Source organism: Saccoglossus kowalevskii, chromosome 7 (assembly GCF_978046115.1).
Source record: "Saccoglossus kowalevskii chromosome 7, keSacKowa6.1, whole genome shotgun sequence".
Taxonomy (NCBI): Eukaryota; Metazoa; Hemichordata; class Enteropneusta; family Harrimaniidae; genus Saccoglossus; species Saccoglossus kowalevskii.
In genome coordinates, this window is record NC_140647.1 from 26601340 (window position 1) to 26628184 (window position 26845).

The 26845-nt window shown below is 38.5% G+C and overlaps 2 protein-coding genes across 3 annotated transcripts in view; both read right to left on the reverse strand.

Moving 5' to 3' along the window:
- Positions 1-1011, reverse strand: part of LOC100370297 (uncharacterized) — a 56408-nt gene extending 55397 nt beyond the window's left edge. The window contains exon 1 of the mRNA XM_085501383.1: positions 342-1011. Within this exon, the coding sequence (XP_085357509.1) occupies positions 342-933 (592 nt within the window). The 5' untranslated portion in view covers positions 934-1011. The remainder of the gene's footprint in view (positions 1-341) is intronic.
- Positions 1012-6012: 5001 nt separating this feature from the next.
- LOC100370147 (peroxisomal leader peptide-processing protease-like) lies at positions 6013-25979 on the reverse strand. Of its 2 annotated transcripts, XM_085501722.1 has the most exons (9): positions 25237-25979; positions 24904-25143; positions 23009-23196; positions 22581-22727; positions 11279-11437; positions 10731-10852; positions 9999-10090; positions 6941-7035; positions 6013-6236 (listed from the first exon to the last, which is right to left on the reverse strand). In XM_085501722.1, exons 1-9 carry the CDS (start codon positions 25953-25955, stop codon positions 6121-6123), a joined length of 1878 nt encoding a protein of 625 aa, XP_085357848.1. In that variant the 5' UTR covers positions 25956-25979; the 3' UTR covers positions 6013-6120. The 2 variants fall into 2 exon arrangements, with proteins under 2 accessions (XP_085357848.1, XP_085357849.1); XM_085501723.1 differs by lacking the exon at positions 11279-11437.
- Between the last annotated feature and the right edge of the window lie 866 nt (positions 25980-26845).

The window sequence follows — 26845 nt, forward strand, 5'->3', positions numbered from 1 at the left end:
TGACATGGGTTTTATAAAAATAAACACAGCGATACAACTGCCTTTGGTCTGGACCTTTTCTTGTGATCATGTGTGGGGCCCTGTAAAAGGGGCATCACAGTTATACTGCAGTGTATTACATATGTAATAATCTTAACTTAAGTTAATTAAATAGTGGCTTATAATTATACATCAATATGGCGGTGTCTTAGCATAAATAAAGTAATATATACATATATAAGTTACTCGTATGTGGTATAAATATACAGTACGAGTTTTGTATAAAATATGCGACCATGTTGTCATGGCAATGACGACACCGTAAAACAAATGTAAATACTAGGAAGTTGGACAGTACTCACCAAAGAAGCTTAGGATTCTATGTGATCGAAATAACCTATTAATACAGCGATATTGGGCTAGTCTTTTCATGTGTCCCGCAACAATTCCGGGTGATATGAACACAAGTAAATCCAAAGGTAGAACAGTAAAAAGATCTAGCAAAAAAGTTGTCTGCAAATAATGTTTCCGTATCTTCCGTCGGTCTGTGATGAGGATGCCGTTCTCCATATATCCTCGAAAAAAGTTTAGAGTAATTTCCACAATGTAGATAAAATCAAAAACATACGCGAACACCCAAAGTAATACAATTTGTGAGTTGAAAGCCGCAAGGAATATTTCCAAACCAAACGTTATAATGACGGTGATGAGCACAACACATTCCCATATTCTCATTGCAACGGTATGCGGGGAGAGAAATGGATGGCTCTTGTGCCAGGCCCGTTTCCGATGTGACGGCAACTCCAATTCCGTCACAGAATCGCCGAGCTGGACCAGGCAGTCCCCATTCGAGTTTGTAATAGTTGTCATTGTGTGTATCCTATGAACGTTGGCAGTTAAATTTGCACAATGACGAACCGAGCAGTTCAAGAGCGTTCTTGTTTCTGGCAGCATCCATAGTTTTTTCCTACGTGACACATGATAGTCCAGTTCACGCACCAGCCAATGAGCTCAGAATGAAACGAACACCACTTTCAAACGCACTGATTGCTGCACGCCTGCCAATGATTGACGTTCTCACTCAATGGTTACTATGCAACGATTACGTGGGTGTCGCGTGGAATGGAATCCGGCCTGCTCAGAGGGCGCGTTAATAAAAGCGGGACGCTCGTGGCGCGATTTTTAAAGTTCCACCGAGGTGTATTATTCGGACTCGACTTGTTCCCCAGGCTTCTTTCTTTTAGCGTAATGATTAGATGCGTAATTTGGCAAGTACGGTACGAACTGCCGCGAGCGCTTATTCTGTTCTTTTTATGTGACATTCAAACTGTGACAGAGAGAACTAGTATTTTTTTCGTCTGATATACTGTTTTTATATTTCATAACTTTAAGGATGATTGGGCACAATAATACAAATAAACTGACCTGTATGGCAATATTGGCATATACAATGAAGCAAATTGACAAAGGGAGATGATAGTCGCGCCGTGTCCTGTTCGATATGGAACCCATAGGGACGCATACAACTCCTTTAAGAATACAGAATTTAGAAAAAATATTAGCTATATATTGTTGCAGACAGACCACTTATTTTTCGCCACTTACTTGTTTACTATGTGCGTAATCAGGTTGTCTGGAGATAAAACAAAGGAATACGAATAATTCCCTGCATGAGGGCGATATACAACTTATAAATATTACTCAGGTGAAAGCATGTCAAACAATCGCGAACCAGACTGCCAGTGTCAGTAGATGAGATGCGCCAATTTTCTTATTAGGTAATTCGACTCGCACACCAACATGGATTGAACCATTTTTGATATGGATTACATCCCAAAACGAGGCAGAAGTGAGACCACCAAGAGATCAAATGTCACAGTGAACTCTTACCAGGGCCAGGTGACAGGCCCTTAGTTTGGAAGGGGCTTCAGTCGAACCCCTTAAATTTTGGAAATGAATATAGTTATGAACGTAGAATACATATTAAAACAAACAGTAATAATTAAAATAATTATCAACGTTTAACTCACTTGACTCAGTGAGGTAGGGGTGAGGTAGTTATCAATCTCAACCGAAGAGCAATGAGCATTTTGATGGCAAACAGGACGATACACCGGCTTTGAATGACTGTTCCTTAGCTGAGAGGCTAAACAGCAGCAAATAGAGGGGGGTCAAGCTTTTATTCGGCGATGCAGTAATGAAGATCGCGTTCAAGCAGCTGGTGTCAACTTTTATGACGGGTAAGCATATGTATGCAACAGTTACAAACAAAGTCTCTCTCTGTGCATGTTTTGACTTCATTGTGTCCTTTGTCACAGTTTGTTGCATACTATTCCATCCAGATATATTTAAAGCTTATGAATTGGTAAGTAGATTACATACTAGTAATATTTTCAAAGCAGATATTTACGACTTATCTTATCACCATATCCACATCAAAAGTGTATTACATTGTACATATTATCAATCGCTGAACTAACGCCTACAAACCCATGTGTGAGAAGGCGTCAGTCACAACGCCCAACTACACTGGCAAGTTCACCTGCAGGATATTGATATTGCAAACTGAATTTAGATGTTCCTTTTTTGACCTCTTATGCAGTGAACTGAATGAACAGTTCACGGGAACTGCAGAGTAGAATATGTCCAATCTGTTTAAATATGACAGTACTTTTCTAGTTTGGTTTATTTGTTTTGCATTCTCCAAGTTAATGATGGCATAGCATATATACTGTTTCTTTCCAGGTTTATCAGCCAAATTTACGCAACTTGTTGTATTAGTGCGTCTGTGTTATTGGATAATAGTGTACAGCCACGGTGTGAAAAGATCGATGAAACATAGTATGCCGAAAATTTAGAACCAGTAGAATTGTCCAATCACGAGTTGTATAGGTGGCACTTGCAGCTAAAATTCAGTATCAACAATTTACCCTCAGAGTATGCGATAAATCAAACTTTTCCAGTATATTTGTTCTACTACAAATAGCTGCTACCATGTCAGTGACAAGCTGTGAGTGTGAGTGCAATTTCTCCGCATTAAGAAGGTTGAATACGTATAATCGTTTACGATTATACCTCCGTTACTCGGGGCAAGAGAGATTGGCATCTCTATCTTTACTCCTCATTCAATATTGACCGTGTTGTGGTTACTTTGGTAAAGTTGCAGGGTTAAGGATGCAGGGTATTCGAAGCGTGCTGTGATTTATGGCGTAACTTAAGTAATATATTGTGCGATATGCAAAAATCACGTTATTAATTAAAATGCTCAGACAATGATGCTAAGATTTGTCCAATCGTCTTGTCCTTGTTTTATTAAAACAATTTGCAGTGGTGGATCTAGGGCGTACGTGTGTCTGTCTGCAGGTGGGGTTGGCTCAAGAACTTCCTACCTAAAATGGTAGAGTTTTGAGAAGTATTGATTTTGAGCAGTACGAGAGACTCAAAAAATAAATAAATACCAAAAAAATGGTAAAGATGTAACGTGTATTAAAAACGTAATAAAAATGAATTTTAAAATATTACTAACAGAGCTCTAAGATACATGTACCATAGAATTTTCCTTTTAAAATTCATAAATTATATTGTTTCCGAACCTCTATTCAAAAGTGCTGGCTATGGCCTGAGGAGAGCAATACAAGTACAGAAGTTGAAATGTCATATTTATGAATAATTAAAAGAGTGTCATTTACAACTCAATAATACATGCCCTGTGTTTAGTTATGCATTTAGAAGTAGAATTGGATGACATTTTATTGCATTTTTCAGAAAAAGTACATTTTTATCAATTGTTAGAAATAAATATATAAGTAACAAAAATCTAAAAGTAATACATGTACAAGTAACATCGCAAGAAAAATTATACAATTTCATTTTGGGATGCAAAGCCCCAGTCTACTAAATTCCAATGCTTTTAAGTAGATATGAACAATTTCTGAATGAATTGGTGATTTTAGCAGGGCATGCAATATTTATAATGATTTTTTGTCAGTCTAAATAATAATGATAATAATAAATTTATTCCATCCTTAGAAATAGGTTCCATTGGTCGACAGCAATAAAATGTTATGTCGGTCATTGTTATTTCCAATTTCAAATATTTTGTATATTCACCTGCCTGGCTTACTATGTCTTCTCTTGATCTTGTAATATACATGTATGTAAATATCACTTTTTAATTTTTATGTTTTTTTTATTATTACTGAATAACTTTTGTCTTTTGGTTTAAAGTATGAAACCCTCCAACCTATGTTCATCAGAGATCATAGATAAATGCTTCCGTTTTTAAAGGTACATTTTTTTTATTTTTTTATATGTAGATGTGCTGAAAGTGCAACATCTTTTTATTGCAATATAGTTACCTCAATTCTGTCAAGTGAAAACTGAATGTCCATATCACAGATATGATGAGAATTCCAAGAACCATAGAAGAAAAGTTTCACTGCAAATGTGTCACGGCATAAAGGCTTGGCAATTGACAGCAAATCTCCAAGTGCGAACACAAAGAGAGATTTGCAGTCAGTTGACAAGCTCCTGTGTGTCAGGGGCGTCTTCCCAAAACTTCTGATCTCCAAATCGCAACCGAATTATATGAACTAAGCTTCTCTCTAGTGGATTCTTTCAAGCAGTCTGGTATGTACAAGTCCCGCACAATAATTAAGATATATTGTCAAAATACAAAGTAGACATACCGGTAGATATTGTGGCTTAGCTTTGTTGGTAACTTCATGACCTTTCCTGAGTAATGCCATCTCTGGTTAGCTTTCATCATGAGAAATTCTGCTTCCACTATATCACCATTATAAGTATGTGCCCCAGTGGATCAAGACCTAAGCAACCCAGTTATCCACACATTGCCAGGTTGTGATGAGAGGACAATGGAGAAAACAAACAATTGGCACAAAAATAAAGGCAACAACTGAAGGATTGATTACTAGTACTTCCCCCACACAACAACTATTAATTACGTTCGTATATTTATTCAGTTTGCAATCCATTCAAGTAGATGACTATCCATTTCAGAAGCTTGAAAGACTGACTATTATATCCTGTATTACAAAACAAGACCGATGACCTCTGTCAGAAATGGATTAACTGCTCCTATTTGTGTAAACTGAAATATACGCAGCTATAGTTCACATATATCATGTACAGAATAATCAATTTGATTTCAACAAATTCTCATTTGTACTGTTCCCTTTTATAGTATTTCACATATCACTTCTATAACATTTGTGTTTGTGTGTGTGTGTGCATGTGTGCGTGTGTGCGTGTGTGCGTGTGTGCGTGTGTGTGTGCGTGTGTGCGTGTGTGCGCGTGTGCGTGTGTTGGCAGAGGAGGGCACATCAAGCGGTTCCTTCTTCTTCCTTCAATTCTTTTTTTCTCAAAATTAATTCATTGTATTTTTCAATTTCCCCTGTGTGTAATATTTCTTTCTGTGGTTAGTGCAGTCTGTTCCACTTATCTCAAGAACAAATTATCAGATTTTAATGAAACTTGGTACATACTATTAGGTGCTCTAGGATAACCTGATTAGTTTTTGGTTGAAATCTGTGAATATTAATTACCTAATTTGCATATTAATTGGCCAATTTTATGCACTTTCCCTTGTTTCTCAAGTACCATTAAACAGATTTTAATGAAATTTGGCACACATAAGCTCTGGGATAATGCTCAGACCTGATTAGTTTTTGGTTGCAATCCATGCATATTAATTAAACAGGAATCAGAAATGATCTTCGAGTGCAAGTTTCATTACAACTATTTGTTGCATGCGAGCCAACAAAAATGACATATGACTACTGTGTTGTGAAAATCTTAGTGTCAAGTTGATTGAAAAATGAGCAAAAAATATGGTTCTTCATATTTTCTCCATAGCGATAAAGTTGAAAACAGCAGTCATTTTGAATAATAATAAAGTGGTGAGACCTGAGGCATCTGTGAAGCTCTCACATTTAAAAAATTCAGGCGAATCCCCATTCTTCCTTAGAGGGCGGTGGTTGTCTCGACTGCATGCATTCAGTAGGGGTCCCATACTATGCATAGCAACAAATAATTATTTATTTTTAAAAAATCGAAATACATTCAAGCACATGGTATGCAGTCATGATGATCGTAACCCTTATAAAAACAGATTTCTTAATACTACAATCGACTGTTCAAAAAGTCGGCATGTTTGTAACTTGACAGACTATCTTGTAATTTCCAGATCTTCTGAATGCGACTGTCATGAATATTCCAAGAATCTAACAGCTTTACATCTGAAAAAAAACAAAAAAAAACATTTTATATAAGCTAAACGACTAAGTAGAATTCCCTCACGTTCAAAAAATGCTAATACAATTTTTTTTAAAAAATAGTTTGACACATTCATAAATTATAGTGTCATATTGTGGGTCCTGATGAATAAATCACAGCTACTTTTGATGGAGCCAGGACACAGCGGTCACACACCGCTGCACGTACTGAGGCCAGCAACTCATTTGAATATATCATCAACAGTGACTTGTCAATCAAAGAGCAATGAAAACTTTTAATTACATACACATGCATCAGTTCCCTAGATTAAACAATTGTTTTTTTTGAGAATGTTTCACCATTGACAAAGCTCTGAATTTTAACATAACTTTTAACCAAGATTGTCTGGGTAATAAAAAAAAAAAATGTTCCTCCCAAGTGCGCATAAACCTGCACTTGAGTTATAAGTTCAAAGATAATATTTTTATTACATATATCAACAACAAATTGTAAATATCCAAATAGCAATCTGAATTTTTGTTTATGAAAAGTTGATACCATAAGCTCCATGTCAGCTGACTATGGAATAAATATAAAACTATATTAAATGTATTAAAGAAACAAAACAGCAGTGTCACTATACAGCTTTTAGTATGTTAGAATGAAAGTTGTAAAATTACTATTTGATATATCTGTTTATAATATTAATAAAGAATTGCATTCTTACCACCCGTTCTCAAAAAATTAGCAAACGTCTCCTGAACCATCGCCATGGGAATGCTGAAATTGATGTGAGGAAATGAGGCACCACTGACAGTGTCCCTAAAAGATAAATTAATAGTTTGGTACTGGGCAATAGTAATGGTTTGTAACTGGGCAATAGTAATGGTTTGGTACTGGGCAATAGTAATGGTTTGTTACTGGGCAATAGTGATGGCTTGTTACTGGGCAATAGTGATGGCTTGTTACTGGGCAATAGTAATGGTTTGTTACTGGGAAATAGTAATGGTTTGTTACTGGGCAATAGTGATGGTTTGTTACTGGGCAATAATAATGGCTTGTTACTAGGCAATAGTAATGGCTTGTTACTGGGCAATAGTGGTTTGTTACTGGGCAATAGTGATGGTTTGTTACTGGGCAATAGTGATGGTTTGTTACTGGGCAATAGTGATGGCTTGTTACTGGGCAATAGTAATGGCTTGTTACTGGGCAATAGTAATGGTTTGTTACTGGGAAATAGTGATGGTTTGTTACTGGGCAATAATAATGGCTTGTTACTAGGCAATAGTGATGGCTTGTTACTGGGCAATAGTGGTTTGTTACTGGGCAATAGTGATGGCTTGTTACTGGGCAATAGTGATGGTTTGTTACTGGGAAATCGTAATGGTTTGTTACTGGGCAATAGTGATGGTTTGTTACTGGGCAATAGTAATGGTTTGTTACTGGGAAATAGTAATGGTTTGTTACTGGGCAATAGCAATGGTTTGTTTCTGGGCAATAGCAATAGTTTCTAACTGGGCAATAGCAATGGTTTTCTACTGGGCAATAATAATGGCTTGTTACTGGGCAATAGTAATGGCTTGTTACTGGGCAACAGTGATGGCTTGTTACTGGGCAACAGTGATGGCTTGTTACTGGGCAATAGTGATGGTTTGTTACTGGGCAATAGTAATGGCTCATTACTGGGCAATAGTAATGGTTTGTTACTGGGCAATAGTGGTGGTTTGTTACTGGGCAATAGCTTCTAACTGGGCAATAGCAATGGTTTGTTTCTGGGCAATAGCAATGGTTTGTTACTGGGCAATAGCAATAGTTTCTAACTGGGCAATAGCAATGGTTTGTTTCTGGGCAATAGCAATGGTTTGTTTCTGGGCAATAGCAATAGTTTCTAACTGGGCAATAGCAATGGTTTGTTACTGGGCAATAGCAATGGTTTTCTACTGGGCAATAGTAATGGTTTGTTATTGAGCAATAGTGATGGTTTGTTACTGAGCAATAATAATGGTTTGTTAGTGGGCAATAATGATGGCTTGTTACTGGGCAATAGCAATGGTTTGTTACTGGGCAATAGTAATGATTTGTTACTGGCAATAATAATGGTTTGTTACTGGGCAAAAGTAACAGTTTGTTACTGGCAATAGTAATGTTTTGTTACTGGGCAATAGTAATGGCTTGTTACTGGGCAATAGCAATGGTTTGTTACTGGCAATAGTAATGATTTGTTACTGGCAATAATAATGGTTTGTTACTGGGCAATAGCAATGGTCTGTTACTGGGCAATAGTAACGGTTTGCTACTGGGAAATAGTAACGGTTTGTTACTGGGAAATAGTAATGGTTTGTTACAGGGCAATACTGATGGTTTGTTACTGGGAAATAGTAATGGTTTGTTACTGGGAAATAGTAATGGTTTGTTACTGGGCAATAGTGATGGTTTGTTACTGGGCAATAGCAATGGTTTGTTTCTGGGCAATAGCAATAGTTTCTAACTGGGCAATAACAATGGTTTTCTACTGGGAAATAGTAATGGTTTGTTACTGGGCAATAGTGATGGTTTGTTACTGGGCAATAGTAATGGTTTGTTACTGGGCAATATTAATGGTTTGTTACTGGGCAATAGTGATGGTTTGTTACTGGGCAATAGTAATGGTTTGTTACTGGGCAATAGTAATGGTTTGTTACTGGGAAATAATAATGGTTTGTTAGTGGGCAATAATGATGGTTTGTTACTGGGAAATGTGTAATGGTTTGTTACTGGGCAATAGTGATGGTTTGTTACTGGGCAATAGTGATGGTTTGTTACTGGGCAATAATAATGGTTTGTTAGTGGGCAATAATGATGGCTTGTTACTGGGCAATAGTAACGGTTTGCTACTGGGAAATAGTAACGGTTTGTTACTGGGAAATAGTAATGGTTTGTTACAGGGCAATACTGATGGTTTGTTACTGGGAAATAGTAATGGTTTGTTACTGGGCAATAGTGATGGTTTGTTACTGGGCAATAGCAATGGTTTGTTTCTGGGCAATAGCAATAGTTTCTAACTGGGCAATAACAATGGTTTTCTACTGGGAAATAGTAATGGTTTGTTACTGGGAAATAGTAATGGTTTGTTACTGGGCAATAGTGATGGTTTGTTACTGGGCAATAGTAATGGTTTGTTACTGGGCAATATTAATGGTTTGTTACTGGGCAATAGTGATGGTTTGTTACTGGGCAATAGTAATGGTTTGTTACTGGGCAATAGTAATGGTTTGTTACTGGGAAATAATAATGGTTTGTTAGTGGGCAATAATGATGGTTTGTTACTGGGAAATGTGTAATGGTTTGTTACTGGGAAATGTGTAATGGTTTGTTACTGGGAAATGTGTAATGGTTTGTTACTGGGCAATAGTGATGGTTTGTTACTGGGCAATAATAATGGTTTGTTAGTGGGCAATAATGATGGCTTGTTACTGGGCAATAGCAATGGTTTGTTACTGGGAAATAGTAATGGTTTGTTACTGGGCAATAGTGATGGTTTGTTACTGGGCAATAGTAATGGCTTGTTATTGGGCAATAGCAATGGTTTGTTACTGGGCAATAGTGATGGTTTGTTACTGGGCAATAGTAATGGTTTGTTACTGGGCAATAGTAATGGTTTGTTACTGAGCAATATCAACTCAACGAGATCTTGATGGCCATTTTCATCAAAGCTCCATTTGTTAGCCAGAAGATGATGAGAAATGGAACCTTAAACCAACACCAGATTTTTCAACTTCTAATTTTACCTTCATAAATGCACTTACTTTGAATTGCTAGCAACTATACCAATCAGTTCTCCAGTCTTTGCACTCAACAATGGTCCACCACTGGCTCCAGAATGAACAGCACATGTAGACTAAAAACATATGGAAGTCTTGTTAAATTTTTTGACTAAATTATTTTCGAGAAAATTAATTAATATCTGCATATCAAATACAACCAAACCACATTAAATATACCATAATTTGTAATCTTTTTGTGTTAAAACTATCATACATATACCACATTTGCACCATTAATAGCATATGCACTTTCACAATTGAAAGGGGCAAGTTTGTGGCCATTGGACAACCCTCTCCTAAATCAACCATAATTTTTTGAGTTATCTGGCAATGAAAAATGATACATAGAAGGTAAGGTAGTGTTACCACCGAATATTTCACATAATTTAATATATTTTTCGATATATTTTTAGGTTATTTTTTGAAACAAGTATGCTGAATATCTCATTGGCTGCAGGTAAAATAAAAAAAAAACAAGATGTAAAAAATTATGCAGATTCAGTATGTGTAAAGTGACAACAAAGTTGACTTTGACCTTCAAAATGCCATTAATCATTAATTAAAATATAACTTATTTTGACAAGCACAACTAATAGAACAGATATGGCATACTAAAATATTTATGCTAAAGTTATTTTTTTAGATGTACCCCCCGGTATGTACATGTATACGACTTCAAGTTCATGTCACAAAAGTTAAGTCAGAAGTTGTTACCTGCAGCAAAACTGGTTTATCCTTGACTATCACAATATTTGAGAGAATACCATAGGTGACTGAGGGCTGTTTAGAAAGTTCCCTTGGAAATAATGCATGCCCCACTACACATATATCACTTCCTGTAAATTACCAAACGTGTGTTAGGCCAAGATAAAAATAAAAATATTTTCGGCCAATTTGCTTAAAAATCGCCACAATCATCAGTTTTTTATTTTAAAATTTATGTTTTCATTATGATTTATTAAAAAACAAAATTTTTTTTTTTTTTTTTTTTATTTTACATTACGCAATATAATTTGCTGAGCATTGAAACTAACATGTCTATCTGTTGTCATAGTAACAGAGTAAATGACAGAGGGAGGCTTAATCTCAACTATAAAGCATTAATTAGTATCATGTTATTTTTAAAATCTGAGGTTCTCGCGCAGTGCCATGTTCGATATGGGACCCATATCAACGTATAAAATATTGTTAGATGCCACAAAATGTGAACACACGCTGCATAGCGCCCACCAACATTAAAGTACATAAAGTTGTTTGATTACCTTTTGTACACTGGGTGGCAATTTTCAGATCAGATAATCTTGATTTGTGAATTTTCTGCATTCTTAGCACTGCTATATCGAAAGCTGACAAATCAGAGGTGGTGAAAATGACATCGGCTCTTACCCAGTGCATGCTGGGATAATCAAATCTCACTTGTACTAAGAAGAAACAAACAAACATACCGGTAGTTTAAGAAGATGATCAATAAATATACTACATAAATATTCTTGGTATAGGATAAAGCCCTAGTAAAAGGACTAGAAGATAAAATGCAGAGGCACGCGGATATTGTCACATGACCTAGGCATAGATTTGACCTGAGGAAACGAGTTGGACTTGGAAACAAACATTTTAATATGAAGTCCTGTAATGGAGCAGACTTGAACCACTTGGTAGGTGTTAATAATTGTATAACTTTATTGTTATTGTAGCCTGGACTCACCCGGCACGAGTCCATACACAAAATAAATACAGTTTCCGAACTAGTTGACCACGCAATTTCCACTGGGCTCGCGGAATTCGTAGTTGGTATACCTACGCAGTACAAGTAAGAGTCTTAGGGGAGAACAACAAACACACTAACACAGGTATCTGTTTAAAGACAACATGAACTTCTATTCAATACTCAATAAATGAAGTTACACTCCTCTCATTAAGTGTCATAACTTGATATATCCAAAAGATTAAACTCCCTAACTAATGCACGTGCACAAATAAATCCTGGATACCTACTAATGATCCCTAACAACTACACTATATTACTGATCATTACAGTGAAAGTGAATCAGTAAGTCAACAGTAAAAGTTAACAATTATGTAGTTCCTTACAATGTGTAACAATCTCTGACCAACAAAGTTCTAATAATAATGTACTAACAGTAATGCAATAATTATCATGCACAGCAATCCCCACAAGTAAGGCCAAGCAATGCACCGTAATCACTTATAGTAATGTTCAACAGTAGTGTAACGATAATACATCATAAATGCTATCAATAATATTTAACAATGGTGTGACAATACACTGTAACTGGTAACAGTAATATTTAACAGTAGTGTGACAATACACCGTAACTGGTAACAGTAATATTTAACAGTAGTGTGACAATACCCCGTAACTGCTAACAGTAATATTTAACAGTAGTGTGACAATACCCCGTAACTGCTAACAGTAATATTTAACAATAGTGTGACAATACACCGTAACTGCTAACAGTAATATTCTTTAACGGTAGTCAGCGTGATAATAAGGTCACAGATGTATATCAAGCTTCTCCTTGTAAGTTGTAATATATAGTTCGACAACACTGCCGATGAGCATAATAGATGACGTGGGTTTCACAGAATCAACGAATAGCGACCACCCAAAGTTAAATCAGTATGTGAATAAAATTGATATGGGCGTTATCATACTGCCGCTATCAATGGATGCAATGTCCGATGCACTTCAATGTGACTTCATAGAACAGAAGTTTTATTGATACATACGATTGACCACCGCTGCTGCTGGCTCCCTATTTGCCGCCGAGTTGTCAGTCCTTGGTTAATTACATCACTGGTGTGTTGCCATCTTGGAATCTTCCGACGCGGCAACCCGCTAACTTCAGAGTCGGCGAACGTTCGTTCTGCTGAGGGTTGCTTTCCCCAGACAGGAACCAAACCTTTCACTAAGTGTTCATCTGATACAATTCAGTTGTCTTGAACCACCACAGGCACTTTTTATATAGACATTTCAAATAAAGTACAGGTAGACATCAGATTTTTCACTTCGGACGCATCTCAATTTTCCACGAGGGAAACTTGTATACTGATCAATGCGCAACAGTAAGTTGGCACAAATAGTCCACCCATGAATTGTACATATTAATTCGAAGCAAGCACTAAAACGTCTTTCTATAGCTAAACTAGATATTAGGGTTTAATTTCAAATAAACAATACCAAGGTACCAATTAACTTATAGTTGAATGATACAAAATCTGTTGGCGGATGCATACAACAGTGATCCACTTTCACCGGAAATGGCAGTTAATGAAAAGTACGCCACTAACGACTAATATAGGGCGCCATTTGTTTTCATAGCGCTTCTGTAACTATTCAAATGCATCGAACACAATACACAAAAATAACACTACTTTTTATAGTCTACATCTTTCCCCTGGCACAGAGAAGGCTGCCTCAGCCGTAACACCACATACAAATGTGTGACCATTGGATAACAATACAAATAGTTCATCAAAACAGTACCACCCTTACATGCGTCACCTTCGCTGTGGGGTAAACCAAGTACCTCACAGTTCCAGTTCACATGAAATATTGTGTCACATTAAGCTCTGACCCAGCAGCCACACCACTTGCACCAAAGCGGGATGCCAGCGACTGTTGCCACATAGATGCCAAGTTACAGTAGACGGTCTTGTCCAGTATGAGTTCACAACAAGGCAGCTCATGTAGCATCTCCTGCAACAATAAGAAGAAAAGAAGGGAACGACAACTGTCCCCGTTAGTACTCTCTCACACACCTATCGTATACTGATACACTCCACTGATTATATTCATACAACCCAACATACAATCCTTCAACAAATTCATTCAAATCCCATTTCATAACATATGTCTGTCAAGGTTGAGACAGGTGTTTTGTACCCTAAATACTTAGTCATATATAGTTTATTGAAAAACAAGATCATATATTCTAGTCATCTGTAACCAATTCAACACTGGAAAGAAGGTACAAATATTCACTTCCACAAGATAAGCAATGTGCTTCTAATCAGTGTTGCGCAATCCCTGGTACCATTTCCGATTTCATCTGGATACAGTATAGAAGGTAATTGGTGAGCTGCACGAGTTATGCATTGCAGCTAATCTTGTTCATTTTCTCTTCATTCTTATTCCTGATTAAGGTTATGATCGCACTTGATATCTCCTGGTCTCTATTCAGTGAAACCTTCTTCGCAAAACAGTATTGATCATACCCATAACGGAGTGGGGGTCTCCGAGTTCGTGTTGATCTTCTTGGCATATCAGTTTCTTCGCAAATTGCTTCATTACTACTCTGATCACTTTCTATCAGGTTTTCTTCTGTAATTTCATCCTCATTCACTTCCGGATTTCTACTGAAGTTTTCTGGTGTGTCAGCTGACCGTTCACTTCCATCAACTGTTTCTTTGTCACCTACATTACTGGCAGATACATCTCCTTCTGATGCTTCAGTGTCCTCCTGCTGATTTGGAGACACTGACTCATCTATGGCCAAGGGGGAATCAAGACTCAAGGTTTCCCCCCTAGAAGGAACGTCAGACGAGTCATCTATAATAGGACTAGGAATTTCCAATAATGAATTCTTGCTTCCGTGGGCTTTTTCAGAAGATTCTATACTCAATACGTCTTCCACCTGTAGAGATTCAGAATGGGTTACCGTCACAGGATGAGTTCCATGTACGACCGGTTCTGCAACAAATATCCCATCATCTTCTTCATCAGAGTCAGAGACTGAATGTGAGTCATCCTCAACCATATCAACAGTGTCTGGCATTGTTGCCCTTTGTGGATGTTGTACCCGAGGAATTTCTCTTTGATGGGCCAGATATGGAATTGGCAGTGTACTACATGGCAACAATAAGTTGCGGTGAAGTGTCCTCCTCCCGCCACGTCCTTCTGATACAACCACATATACAGGAACATCGGGATTGAGTCTCCTCTCTACCCGGTAAGGTTGAGGATCCCAGCGATCCGCGATTTTATGTTTTCCACGCACACTAACATTCTTAACCAACACTCTGTCACCAGGTCTAAGGACAGCATCCTTAGCTCCACGATCATATCTTTTCTTGTTCTGTGCAGCCTTTTGTGTGGACTTAGCGCTAGCTAACTCATATGCTGTGGCTAATCTTTCCCTCAATTTGTCAGCGTATTCACTGTAGCTACTTGTAATTGTTTTTTCTGGTTGTAAACCTAAGTAAATGTCAATTGGTAACCTTGGTTGCCTTCCATACATAAGGAAATAAGGAGTATACCCAGTGCTACTATTCTCAGTGCAATTGTACGCATGTACAAGTGGTGCGACATACTTCTTCCAATCAGCCTTCTTCTCTGGAGGAAGAGTGCCCAACATGTCTAACAAGGTGCGATTAAACCGTTCACATTTCCCGTTGCCCTGTGGGTGGTAGGGAGAGCTTCTCGTTTTCTGTACACCAACATGTTGACATAGACGCTTGATTAATTTAGATTCAAACTCCCTGCCCTGATCTGAATGCAACTTTTCCGGAAAGCCATAATGAACTAGAAAGTGATTTAACAAATGATCAGCTGTCTGTTTGGCCTTCTGAGAAGTAGTCACAATAGCAACAGCATATCGGGTAAAGTGATCTGTTATAACAAGAACACTATTAGCACCACCTTTCTTATAGTCTTCTATGGAAAGATAATCAATACATACCAACTCCAGTGGTTGTGTAGTTTTGATATTTACTAACGGGGCTTTGACTTGTTGTTCAGTGTGTAGTTTTCGTGCATTACATCTTGGACAGGTTTCTATCTTTTGTTGCACATCACGATACATATCTGGCCAATAAAACCTTGATTGCAATAATTCCAACACCCTGTCTTTACCTAGGTGGCCAACATCATCATGTGTTCCCTTTAATGCTACACCACGGTATTCCGAAGGTACAACCAGTTGGTAATAAGTGTTACCATCTTTATCTAGTCTGGTACGATGCAATACGTTCCATCGAAAACATAGACGTTTCCATTCCCGCAGTCCTTTTCTGACAGACGGTGTCTCATGTTTGGTGGTTTCCGGGCGCGGTGCTTCATTTTGTTTTGCATACCACCTTAATCTTTCTATCTCAGGATCGCGTTCCTGCAAGAATTTCCATTCCTGCATAGTCACTGGAGGCAATGCATGCTTCTCAGGCCATATTGGAGGTTCATCCAGACATTCAGGCACAGCAGTTATGGCGTGGCTCATAGCCTCAACCCATGGATTACCAGCAACTTTGTGAGCTTGGCAAAATGCCTGCATGTCCCCAGCTGACATCTGTACTTCCCCTCTAGTCTCTTCAATAATACCCTGGTCAACAGCGTGAGGCATCCTTGAGAGGCCATCAGCATCTCCGTTCTTTTTACCAGATCTATAAACCAACTTGAAATTATATGCACTCAAAGCAGCCAACCACCTATGTCCAGTGGCGTCCAATTTGGCAGTGGTGTTTACATATGTAAGGGGGTTGTTGTCTGTTAATACAACAAACTCATTCCCATACAAATAATCGTGCATCTTTTGAGTAACTGCCCATTTTAAGGCCAAAAATTCAAGCTTATGAGCAGGATAATTTTGCTCACTGCGGGATAGTGCACGACTAGCATACATGATCACCTTCTTGTCTTTACCATGTCCCTGGTACAATACAGCCCCCAACCCTATAAAGCTAGCATCTGTATGCAACTCGAAAGGCTGAGTGTAATCCGCATAGGCCAGGATTGGGGCACTAGTTAACTTGTCAATTATGGTATCAAAAGCTGTTTGACAGGCTTCAGTCCACACAAATTCCGGCAGCTTAACCTTCTGGGCTTTCTTACTACTCCTTCGTCTTCTTGTCGGCAACCCAGCAGTTAAATCAGTGAGCGGTTTGACAATTCCAGCATACCCTTTCACAAAACGTCGAAAATACCCAGCAAAACCAAGAAACCTACGGACTTCCCTAACATTTGTAGGTATTCGCCATTCCTTGAGCGCTCTTGTCTTCTCTGGGTCTGTGCCAACCCCATCTTCTGAAACTATATGGCCCAAATACTTAACCTGTTGTTGCAACAACTGACATTTACTAGCTTTAATCTTAAGCCCCTTCTCTTCCAATCTGTCAAGTACCATCTTCAATCTTTTCAGATGTTCATCAAAGGTCTTGCTAAACACAATTATATCGTCAAGATATACCAAACAAATGTTGAAATTTAAGTCCCCCAAACACTTCTCCATACACCTTTGGAAAGTGGCAGGGCTACCAGTCAATCCCATACTCATACGCAGACACTCATAATGTCCTAGTGGGGTTACAAATGCCGTCTTTTCAATATCTTCGGGTGCCATATCCAATTGCCAGTACCCCGCCTTTAGGTCAATGGATGAAAACCATCGAGCACCATGAAGCACATCCAAACTCTCTTCGATACGAGGGAGCGGATAAGAATCTCTGATTGTTCTCTCATTTAACTTTCGATAATCAATGCACAATCTCAGCTTATTGTCACGTTTGCGGACAAGAACAACTGGTGCAGCCCAAGGGCTATGTGATTCTCTGATCACATTACTCTCTAACATACCACGCAAGACCTGTCGAGCTTCCTCATACATTCCAGGTGGAATCCTCCGGTGTCGCTCTCTGATCGGTTCATTGCTCATCAACCTAATGTGATGTTGTTCTTCTGTACAATGTCCCAAATCATTGTCATGTCTAGAAAAGACAGATGATTTGTTTTCCAGTAGCTGATGAACCTGCTGCATTTGTGTTTCTGTTATGGGTGATTCTGACATATCAAACTCAACCCCGGGATGGATTGATATCCTTCTGGTTGCTCGCAGCGTCACTGGTGATTGGTTCTGTAGTTGTTTTTGCAATTCTGAATCCAGTTCATCAGGTTTTCCAATCCATGTGACTGCATATGCCCTTGCTAACAACTGTCCGGGTCTGATTGTGATTCGTCGCGTGGACGTATTATGGAGACAGACTGGCACTCGAGATTTGCCTTGCATACACTTCAACACTGCTGTTGTTGGTTTAATCACAACACCGCCAGTCTTCATTGGACGAGGTTCTACGGCCACAACAAATTGATCACCAGGCGGACCCTTTTTAGTACGACCCCACATAATCATAGCATGCTGTGGTTCCATTTGAACAGGATGTTTTGTCATAGCGTGCACATTACCAATGTCACCTCGAACGCCAACAAACTTGTCACGATCATCCAGTCTTTGAAAAGCTTTCTGCATCACGGCTGAAATGCGCATATAACGTGCTTTCCCTTTTCCTCCAGTATATGGCTTAGCTTTGTATAGACCCAACAAATTGGTTCCCACCGTCACTGGTACCTCTCTGTTATAGTCATCATTTCCCACCACCAACGCTGGAATGATACTTTCTTGTGTATCTCCAAAGACATGTCTAGGGAATGACATTCGCACTTCAATAAACCCAAGGAAAGGCACTGGCTGTCCATTGGCTCCTGTCACAGTTAATTGTTCTTCTATGGCCCGGATTGGCAGTTTTGACAAGTGCTGATCATAAAAGTTCTTGCAAATGGTTGTAACCTGTGAACCTGTATCGACCAGACAACAGCAAGTTATACCTTCTACAAACATTTCCTCTTCTTCTGGATCTCCAACCAAATGTCCTCTGCGCGTTTGTACCATGACACATCGATTTTCATTCTTGACTTGCTTTCTTGATTGGGCAGACCTCGATTGGTCCTGAGATCTTTCTTTTGTGTTTTGTTTGGGTTTTGGACATTTATTTGACTTATGGCCTTCTTCCTTGCAATTGTAGCAGCGAATGGGGGCTTTCTTGGGCTCAGAACACTCGCGTGCGATGTGGCCTTCGAGTCCACAATTGTAGCATCTCCATGACCTAGTCTTGTGATCATCATGTGATTGTGAGTGATCAATCTCACTTGGGGTCACGCCTGCTCCAGTCTGTTCTAGTTTCTGAATCTGTTCGTTTTGTCGACGACTCTCCAGTTCCAGTTTCTTCAGGGTTTCTGTAACTGTTACCATACCCTCAACACACAGTTTCATCATTTTCATTACCTCTGTGTCTGGTCCAGTATTGGTCTCTTCATCAGGAAGTACTGTTAGTGCTCGTCCAGTGGCTGACCTTTTATACGTACTACTCATTGTTGTTCTATCTTTCACCTCCTGTTCAGCACTCATTACATGCCTCTTCATTTCTTCAAATGTAGTACACAGTGCTTTCATTGGTCGAGCGATATCAACAACTCTGTCCTCTCGAATATCTTGCCAGAATACAGTCCTCAGGGCTTCATCAACTGCTGATTCTTTTATACCTCCCCGCCTTTTAACAATATGGATGCTCCTTTCAAGTCTGTCAGCAAATTCTGCTATAGTCTCTCCCTCTTTCTGGCGACTGTCTCGATAAAAGCGTTCTAATAAAACAGGGCCTTTTTCCATCTCCCCAAAACTGCTCTCAAGTTTATTTATGATTTCTTTTACGGATGCATCACGTGGTAGTGTTTCAAGTTTCCATGCTGCACGCCCCTTCAATGACCGTCTTACTGCTGGCAGAAGTATGCTGTGAGGGTATGTTCCCGATTCCAACAAGACCTCCACATGGTCTTTCCATATCTCAAATTCAGCATCCCCTTTTCTAGATGGGTCTCCTGAAAATGTATCCAACCTTGGAGACTGGTACATGCCTGCAGCCCAACCTGGATGCAATTGCATAACGTTTTGATCATAGCCGTAATTTGCTGGGCCATGCAAGTTGTCCCTGGCAGTGTAATATTCATTGCCATTCTCACTGCATGGTCTCTGCGTTCCCCTGTATAATGACGCATTAGCTTCTCTGCCCATGACTGATGGGTTCTGGGGAATATGAGGAGTGTCCTTCAACCCATCCTCACTAGTATTTCGCCTATCGCCCAATTCCCGAGACCGACTACGAGATCTAGAACTGCTCGATGGAGAAAAAGAACGACCGCGATACGTCTTAGGTGTCACACGAACATCAAAACCGGTTTTGTGGCTTTCATCAGCGGCACGGGTTGCATGTTCCGGATGCATAGATGGGAGCTGAACGTCTCTCAAGACCCCCAGGGGCTCAGTAGTTCCCCATCTATCTAAAGTTGCCCAGTACTGACCACGCCCTCTACCTTTTCTTGAGGGAAAAACCCCAGTAGGCTCTGACCAGACCCCTTCTGCACGCTTTGGAACTGCCCCACTTGTAGGAGTGACCATTGGCCCACTAATCTCTGGCATGCTATCATCCACGTGCTCAGCCATAATACTACACATACACACAGTGAAGGAGCAATCTCCCTCTCACACACACAAATTTCTGTAATTGTTCCTACCTTAATTAATATGCTGAACCAATCACCACTGCTACTCTTGAAATTCGCTTTCTTCAAATAAAGAAGCACTTGGTTTGCAGGAAGTCTGCCAACATAAGCACCATGCAGCTCCAGTACCGTCCACCGCCAGATCGCAAATGCCTTTAACCCCGGAACAGAGCAAAATGTGTACACACTTGTTGCCCTCTCCCTAATTTCCACTTGTACGATACCAACACACGAGAGCGAAACAGAATTCCAAGCCCCACGTTTTGGCGCCAATTTTTGTAGCCTGGACTCACCCGGCACGAGTCCATACACAAAATAAATACAGTTTCCGAACTAGTTGACCACGCAATTTCCACTGGGCTCGCGGAATTCGTAGTTGGTATACCTACGCAGTACAAGTAAGAGTCTTAGGGGAGAACAACAAACACACTAACACAGGTATCTGTTTAAAGACAACATGAACTTCTATTCAATACTCAATAAATGAAGTTACACTCCTCTCATTAAGTGTCATAACTTGATATATCCAAAAGATTAAACTCCCTAACTAATGCACGTGCACAAATAAATCCTGGATACCTACTAATGATCCCTAACAACTACACTATATTACTGATCATTACAGTGAAAGTGAATCAGTAAGTCAACAGTAAAAGTTAACAATTATGTAGTTCCTTACAATGTGTAACAATCTCTGACCAACAAAGTTCTAATAATAATGTACTAACAGTAATGCAATAATTATCATGCACAGCAATCCCCACAAGTAAGGCCAAGCAATGCACCGTAATCACTTATAGTAATGTTCAACAGTAGTGTAACGATAATACATCATAAATGCTATCAATAATATTTAACAATGGTGTGACAATACACTGTAACTGGTAACAGTAATATTTAACAGTAGTGTGACAATACACCGTAACTGGTAACAGTAATATTTAACAGTAGTGTGACAATACACCGTAACTGGTAACAGTAATATTTAACAGTAGTGTGACAATACCCCGTAACTGCTAACAGTAATATTTAACAATAGTGTGACAATACACCGTAACTGCTAACAGTAATATTCTTTAACGGTAGTCAGCGTGATAATAAGGTCACAGATGTATATCAAGCTTCTCCTTGTAAGTTGTAATATATAGTTCGACAACACTGCCGATGAGCATAATAGATGACGTGGGTTTCACAGAATCAACGAATAGCGACCACCCAAAGTTAAATCAGTATGTGAATAAAATTGATATGGGCGTTATCATACTGCCGCTATCAATGGATGCAATGTCCGATGCACTTCAATGTGACTTCATAGAACAGAAGTTTTATTGATACATACGATTGACCACCGCTGCTGCTGGCTCCCTATTTGCCGCCGAGTTGTCAGTCCTTGGTTAATTACATCACTGGTGTGTTGCCATCTTGGAATCTTCCGACGCGGCAACCCGCTAACTTCAGAGTCGGCGAACGTTCGTTCTGCTGAGGGTTGCTTTCCCCAGACAGGAACCAAACCTTTCACTAAGTGTTCATCTGATACAATTCAGTTGTCTTGAACCACCACAGGCACTTTTTATATAGACATTTCAAATAAAGTACAGGTAGACATCAGATTTTTCACTTCGGACGCATCTCAATTTTCCACGAGGGAAACTTGTATACTGATCAATGCGCAACAGTAAGTTGGCACAAATAGTCCACCCATGAATTGTACATATTAATTCGAAGCAAGCACTAAAACGTCTTTCTATAGCTAAACTAGATATTAGGGTTTAATTTCAAATAAACAATACCAAGGTACCAATTAACTTATAGTTGAATGATACAAAATCTGTTGGCGGATGCATACAACAGTGATCCACTTTCACCGGAAATGGCAGTTAATGAAAAGTACGCCACTAACGACTAATATAGGGCGCCATTTGTTTTCATAGCGCTTCTGTAACTATTCAAATGCATCGAACACAATACACAAAAATAACACTACTTTTTATAGTCTACATTATCAAAGCTCTATTGAGATATAGATAAAATTACAATATACATGTGATATATGTCCTATAATTTGGTAACCAGATATGATCCATAATTTGTGTGCAAACTTGCTAATAGTAGCACAATCGGGCTCACAATTCTCGCTGTCATGCCTGTTGTAATTTAGTGAAATCAACTTTTAATGATGGCGATTCTGGCATGATGCACACACTGTGACAACAACAACTCACCTATACCATTCCTAGCACCACTGATGACATGTCTGCATGTTAGTATTGTATCATTACCAACCAGTATACCTGATCCCCACACACTACCAGCTTGCACTAACACAACTCTCTTGATCGCCTCTGAAACGCCAAACCCATAAGATTGTTCTAGAAAACATAAAGTGTGGAATGATGACTAATTATCAATTAATAACACTTAGAAGTGAGAGAGAAAAAAAATTTGAAAAAAAATATAATAATATATCTAAACATCTAAGCAAACACGATTTGATAAGAAAAGACATATGGTACATACAAGGCAAAAGCGACAGTAATGAGATGCTGGTTTATTATAGTAACCATCTAGAAATATGGTGACAACATTGCGATCAGTTGCATCAGCAGAATATTTATAGTTGTCGTGGCGATGGTTGAGCGATGGTACTTACTTGAATGGGTGATACATTTATAGAATATTTCGCTGGTATCAATATTTTGAAGAAACCTTTTCAGTCTGGTAGTCTTCAAAATTTGATTCAGGACATGAAGGATTTCTGAGATGCTGCAGACTAAAGTCAGTCCAATCCACTCATTAGACTTCCAACATAGTGGTGCTACTATCAAACCTGTCAAATATCTACGTAAATAAAGATTTATAATTGTAAACGCATTATAGATCATAACATTACTGACTGGTCTCCCCATGACACAACAGAGCTGCACAAGGAGATCTATTTACTCATTTGCTCATTACTCTTGACACAACAAAGCCCCTCATCTTTCAATGGCTGGGTAGCCAGCACATAACACTCAGAAAGGATGAAAAGATTTACAATTTAATTTATTAAAAAAGTACACAAAATACATTTTTAAAATAAGACAATTAGGGTGTGTGTATATATTGATATAACCTGTGCAATTGCTACTGACTTGTCATTGCTGCCCGTAAAAAATCAGATTTATTTTTAATTGAATCCAATTATCACTAATTTGTTTGGTAAAGTGTACAAGACAATAAGAAATGCTGTTTATCATCAATGTCATTGCCATCACAGTGTTCACAGATCTTTTCTTTAAATTTTTAGGTGGTGGTTACTTAACTGGAATCTGGGTGAGAGACAAAATTAAAACAAGTTAGGTAACTTTCTAAGTGAATATTCTTTTTAGACTGCATGTTCTTAGTTTATTTCTAGCATTTGGATATTAATTTATTCTGTCCAATATTTTTGAAAGATAATTATGTTTGTATTTATTTATTTATTTATTTATTTATTTATTTATTTATTTATTTATTTATTTATTTATTTATTTATTTATTTATTTATTTATTTGTTGTTTGTAAATAATTAACATTTGGTAATGTTGATTCTAATTTAGAGTACCATTTGCTCTTTACAGTGGTTCATAGAATTATTCGGACAGTCAGTTCGCAAAATGGCTTGCAGCTTTGCAAAACACTTGGCTTTTGCTTTGTTCTTAACTTGAGGGCGCCGTTTGACTGATAGATGCTGTGTGGGAATCATTATTTTATAGGGATTGTCAACAAAGTGATTTGCTAATATAGTATACATATTTAATATATATCTATCATTTTGTGAGTATCTACATTGTATGTGATTCAAGAAATATTACAACAAAATCAAAATAACCTGTTCATGTATTCTGTCACGTATCATTTTGAAAAACTGCGCTTTATTCTCGTCTAGTATGATAATGCAACGATCTGAACTGTGCATGTGTCAATGGAGCGGCGCCACCAAGTCTGGATTAGACAAAAACCTTAGTACCATCTTGCTACCTGACTGTTCGAATAATTTGCAAAATGGCTTGTAATTCTTTGTTAGCTTGATGAGCCAGACAAATCCTCTGACCTTAGAGACTATACCTGTGTGGGTTTGAAACCAAACCTTAGCCTAGTTTTTTAATATTTGAAGAAGATCTTTATTTTCTTTTGAACTTCCTACACTGCACCTTGACTGATGCTGCACAATAAAAATGCAAGGTCTTTAAAAAAACAAAAAATGCAGTGCAGGTTTCCCAATCTGCATTTGAATACAATGCAGCTGTTTATAAACTGCATAAAGACAAAGCCACAATTGCGAATTCACTGGAATATTTGTACAGCCATATTTGTACAGTTACTTAGCCAAGAGTGATATAAATATTCTGAAAATATTGTATATACAAGTAGATTCTGGCCATGTTCATGCGGTGCATGCTAACTTTCAAAATCTGCTAGACATGGTAACCACGTAATGAGCCAGCATAGAAATCCTGCGTTTTAAAACAGAGAGCCTTCAGTCCCCCCCCCCTGATGGGAAATCAATCAATAAAAGCTTTTCACCTGTGTTCAACCTCAGTGCTTGAGATCTTAGTATAGACAGCACCACCTTCAGTTCCCGGCAGGCACCTTGCATCAGTCATGATTAGAGTATTGTTGTTCCCAGCTACATTGCTAACTATACCGCTACTCTGACTGTTGAAAAACACCATGGGGCAAATACTGGCAAAGGGTGTTGCTATGGTTATGAGTGATTGGCCCTGGATGAGCCTGGAACTAGGCAAGATCTTGACAGGGTCAGTCCTGTAAACAATTTTTAGATAAATTTTAATACAAAGGGTACATTAAGTTGATTATTTTAGTTTTGAATGGGATTGTCATCATTATTTTATGTACCTGCAATTCTCCCAGCATTCAATTTTTAACAAGACAAACCATGTCATCAGATCATTTGCTGTTAGAGCCGTCTCTGATTTGGATGGTATTGGCTGTATAGATTGCTCATCATAGTTCAGGTAATCTTTTCTCTCATCTGTTGTCATGGAAACAGAATGTGCATCATCAACGAAACGCCAGCCATCGGAGCTCGGGAAAAAAGTGTGCAGTACATTTATGAGACTGGGACAGTCCCACGCAATCACGGGTCGTGCTGGGAAGCGTTTTAAGTTCTTCGCATCGTTGCCGTCTTTTTGAGAGGGCGCCAGTTCGTTGAGCAAAACCTGCAAAGTGTACTCACCGACGTCGGCTTTAGGTTCATCATCGAAGAGGACAAAGTTCGCTTCGGTAGTACTACGTTGAATTCTATACTTCGTGGAGTTCGAAGTTAAAAGTGGGGTGAGCAAACACCCGTGAGAGAGTATTAAACCATGGGACGAGTCAATTATTGTAGCACTACAACTGAATTTCTCTGCTTTTGGTGCATGATGTTGATGCACTGGTACGGTCTTTTCGGCAAAGGTAATGTTGTTGCTGCTGCTGTTGTTCCCAGTGTCACTGGCCGCGGGAGGGTTAGAAACTCCAGAGCGAGTGACATCCTTGCTAATTTCAAGTACAGTAGTTTGAGTTTCAGGATGAAAACTTAGATCAACAAGACAATTCGGCGAAAACCGTGGCATGATGTACAAGTTGCAGTCATTCCATCATAATGCCAAAGGTTATACAATTATTGTCTCAAGAGGGCGCAGCTGCGATTTGAATCCTTCGCTGTCGTTGAGGGGGTGGGACAACACGGGCGATGGTGGAAGCACAACTCCTTTATGTACTGTTTTGCAATAGTGATACTAGTATGTGTTCGGAGAAAACAACGTGAATATTTTTTTCCATGACAAAAACAGATAGAAGAAAAAAAACGTGCCCGAAAATGGGTTAAAGTAAATATATGAATTACTTAATTAGATATCTGTGAGGCATCTGTTTTTTTTTCTTAGGTTGAAACATTCATATATTTTCATGAGATACACCTTGAAGTACATGTATATGTATTTTGCTAGATATTTTAGCATGACCGTATTCTTTGTGCAAAGTACGTTAATAAAGCTTGTATCAGTGTTGCCTTCAGAAAGGTGTTTAATTGAGTTGAGAATGTTCTGTGTTCAATTTTTGTATAGCTGACATTTTAACATAAAGTCCCCGTCCTTGATGATATATGTTATGTTGATGTATATGATATTATAGCCCCTCTATCATATAGAGGGATAGAGCGACTGTGATTCTATAATCACAAGAACAGTTCTCGTAATTTATAATTGTTTCTCATATTGAAAGTGTTTCAAATATACTTATGAAGTACTTCGCACAGTCAAAACGCCAGACAGCACCGAGATTGTAGTATAGAAGTATATAAAAGTAACTTTAAAGCCCATGTGTGTATGGTGTTAAGCTCTGGGATATCAGAAATGATATAAAATGCAGTGATGGATTGGTCAATTTGAAATCTAACATCTGATTTAATTAATAAAAATGTATCTTTATAAAACGTTTATAAAGACCCTGACTTCACGTTCTT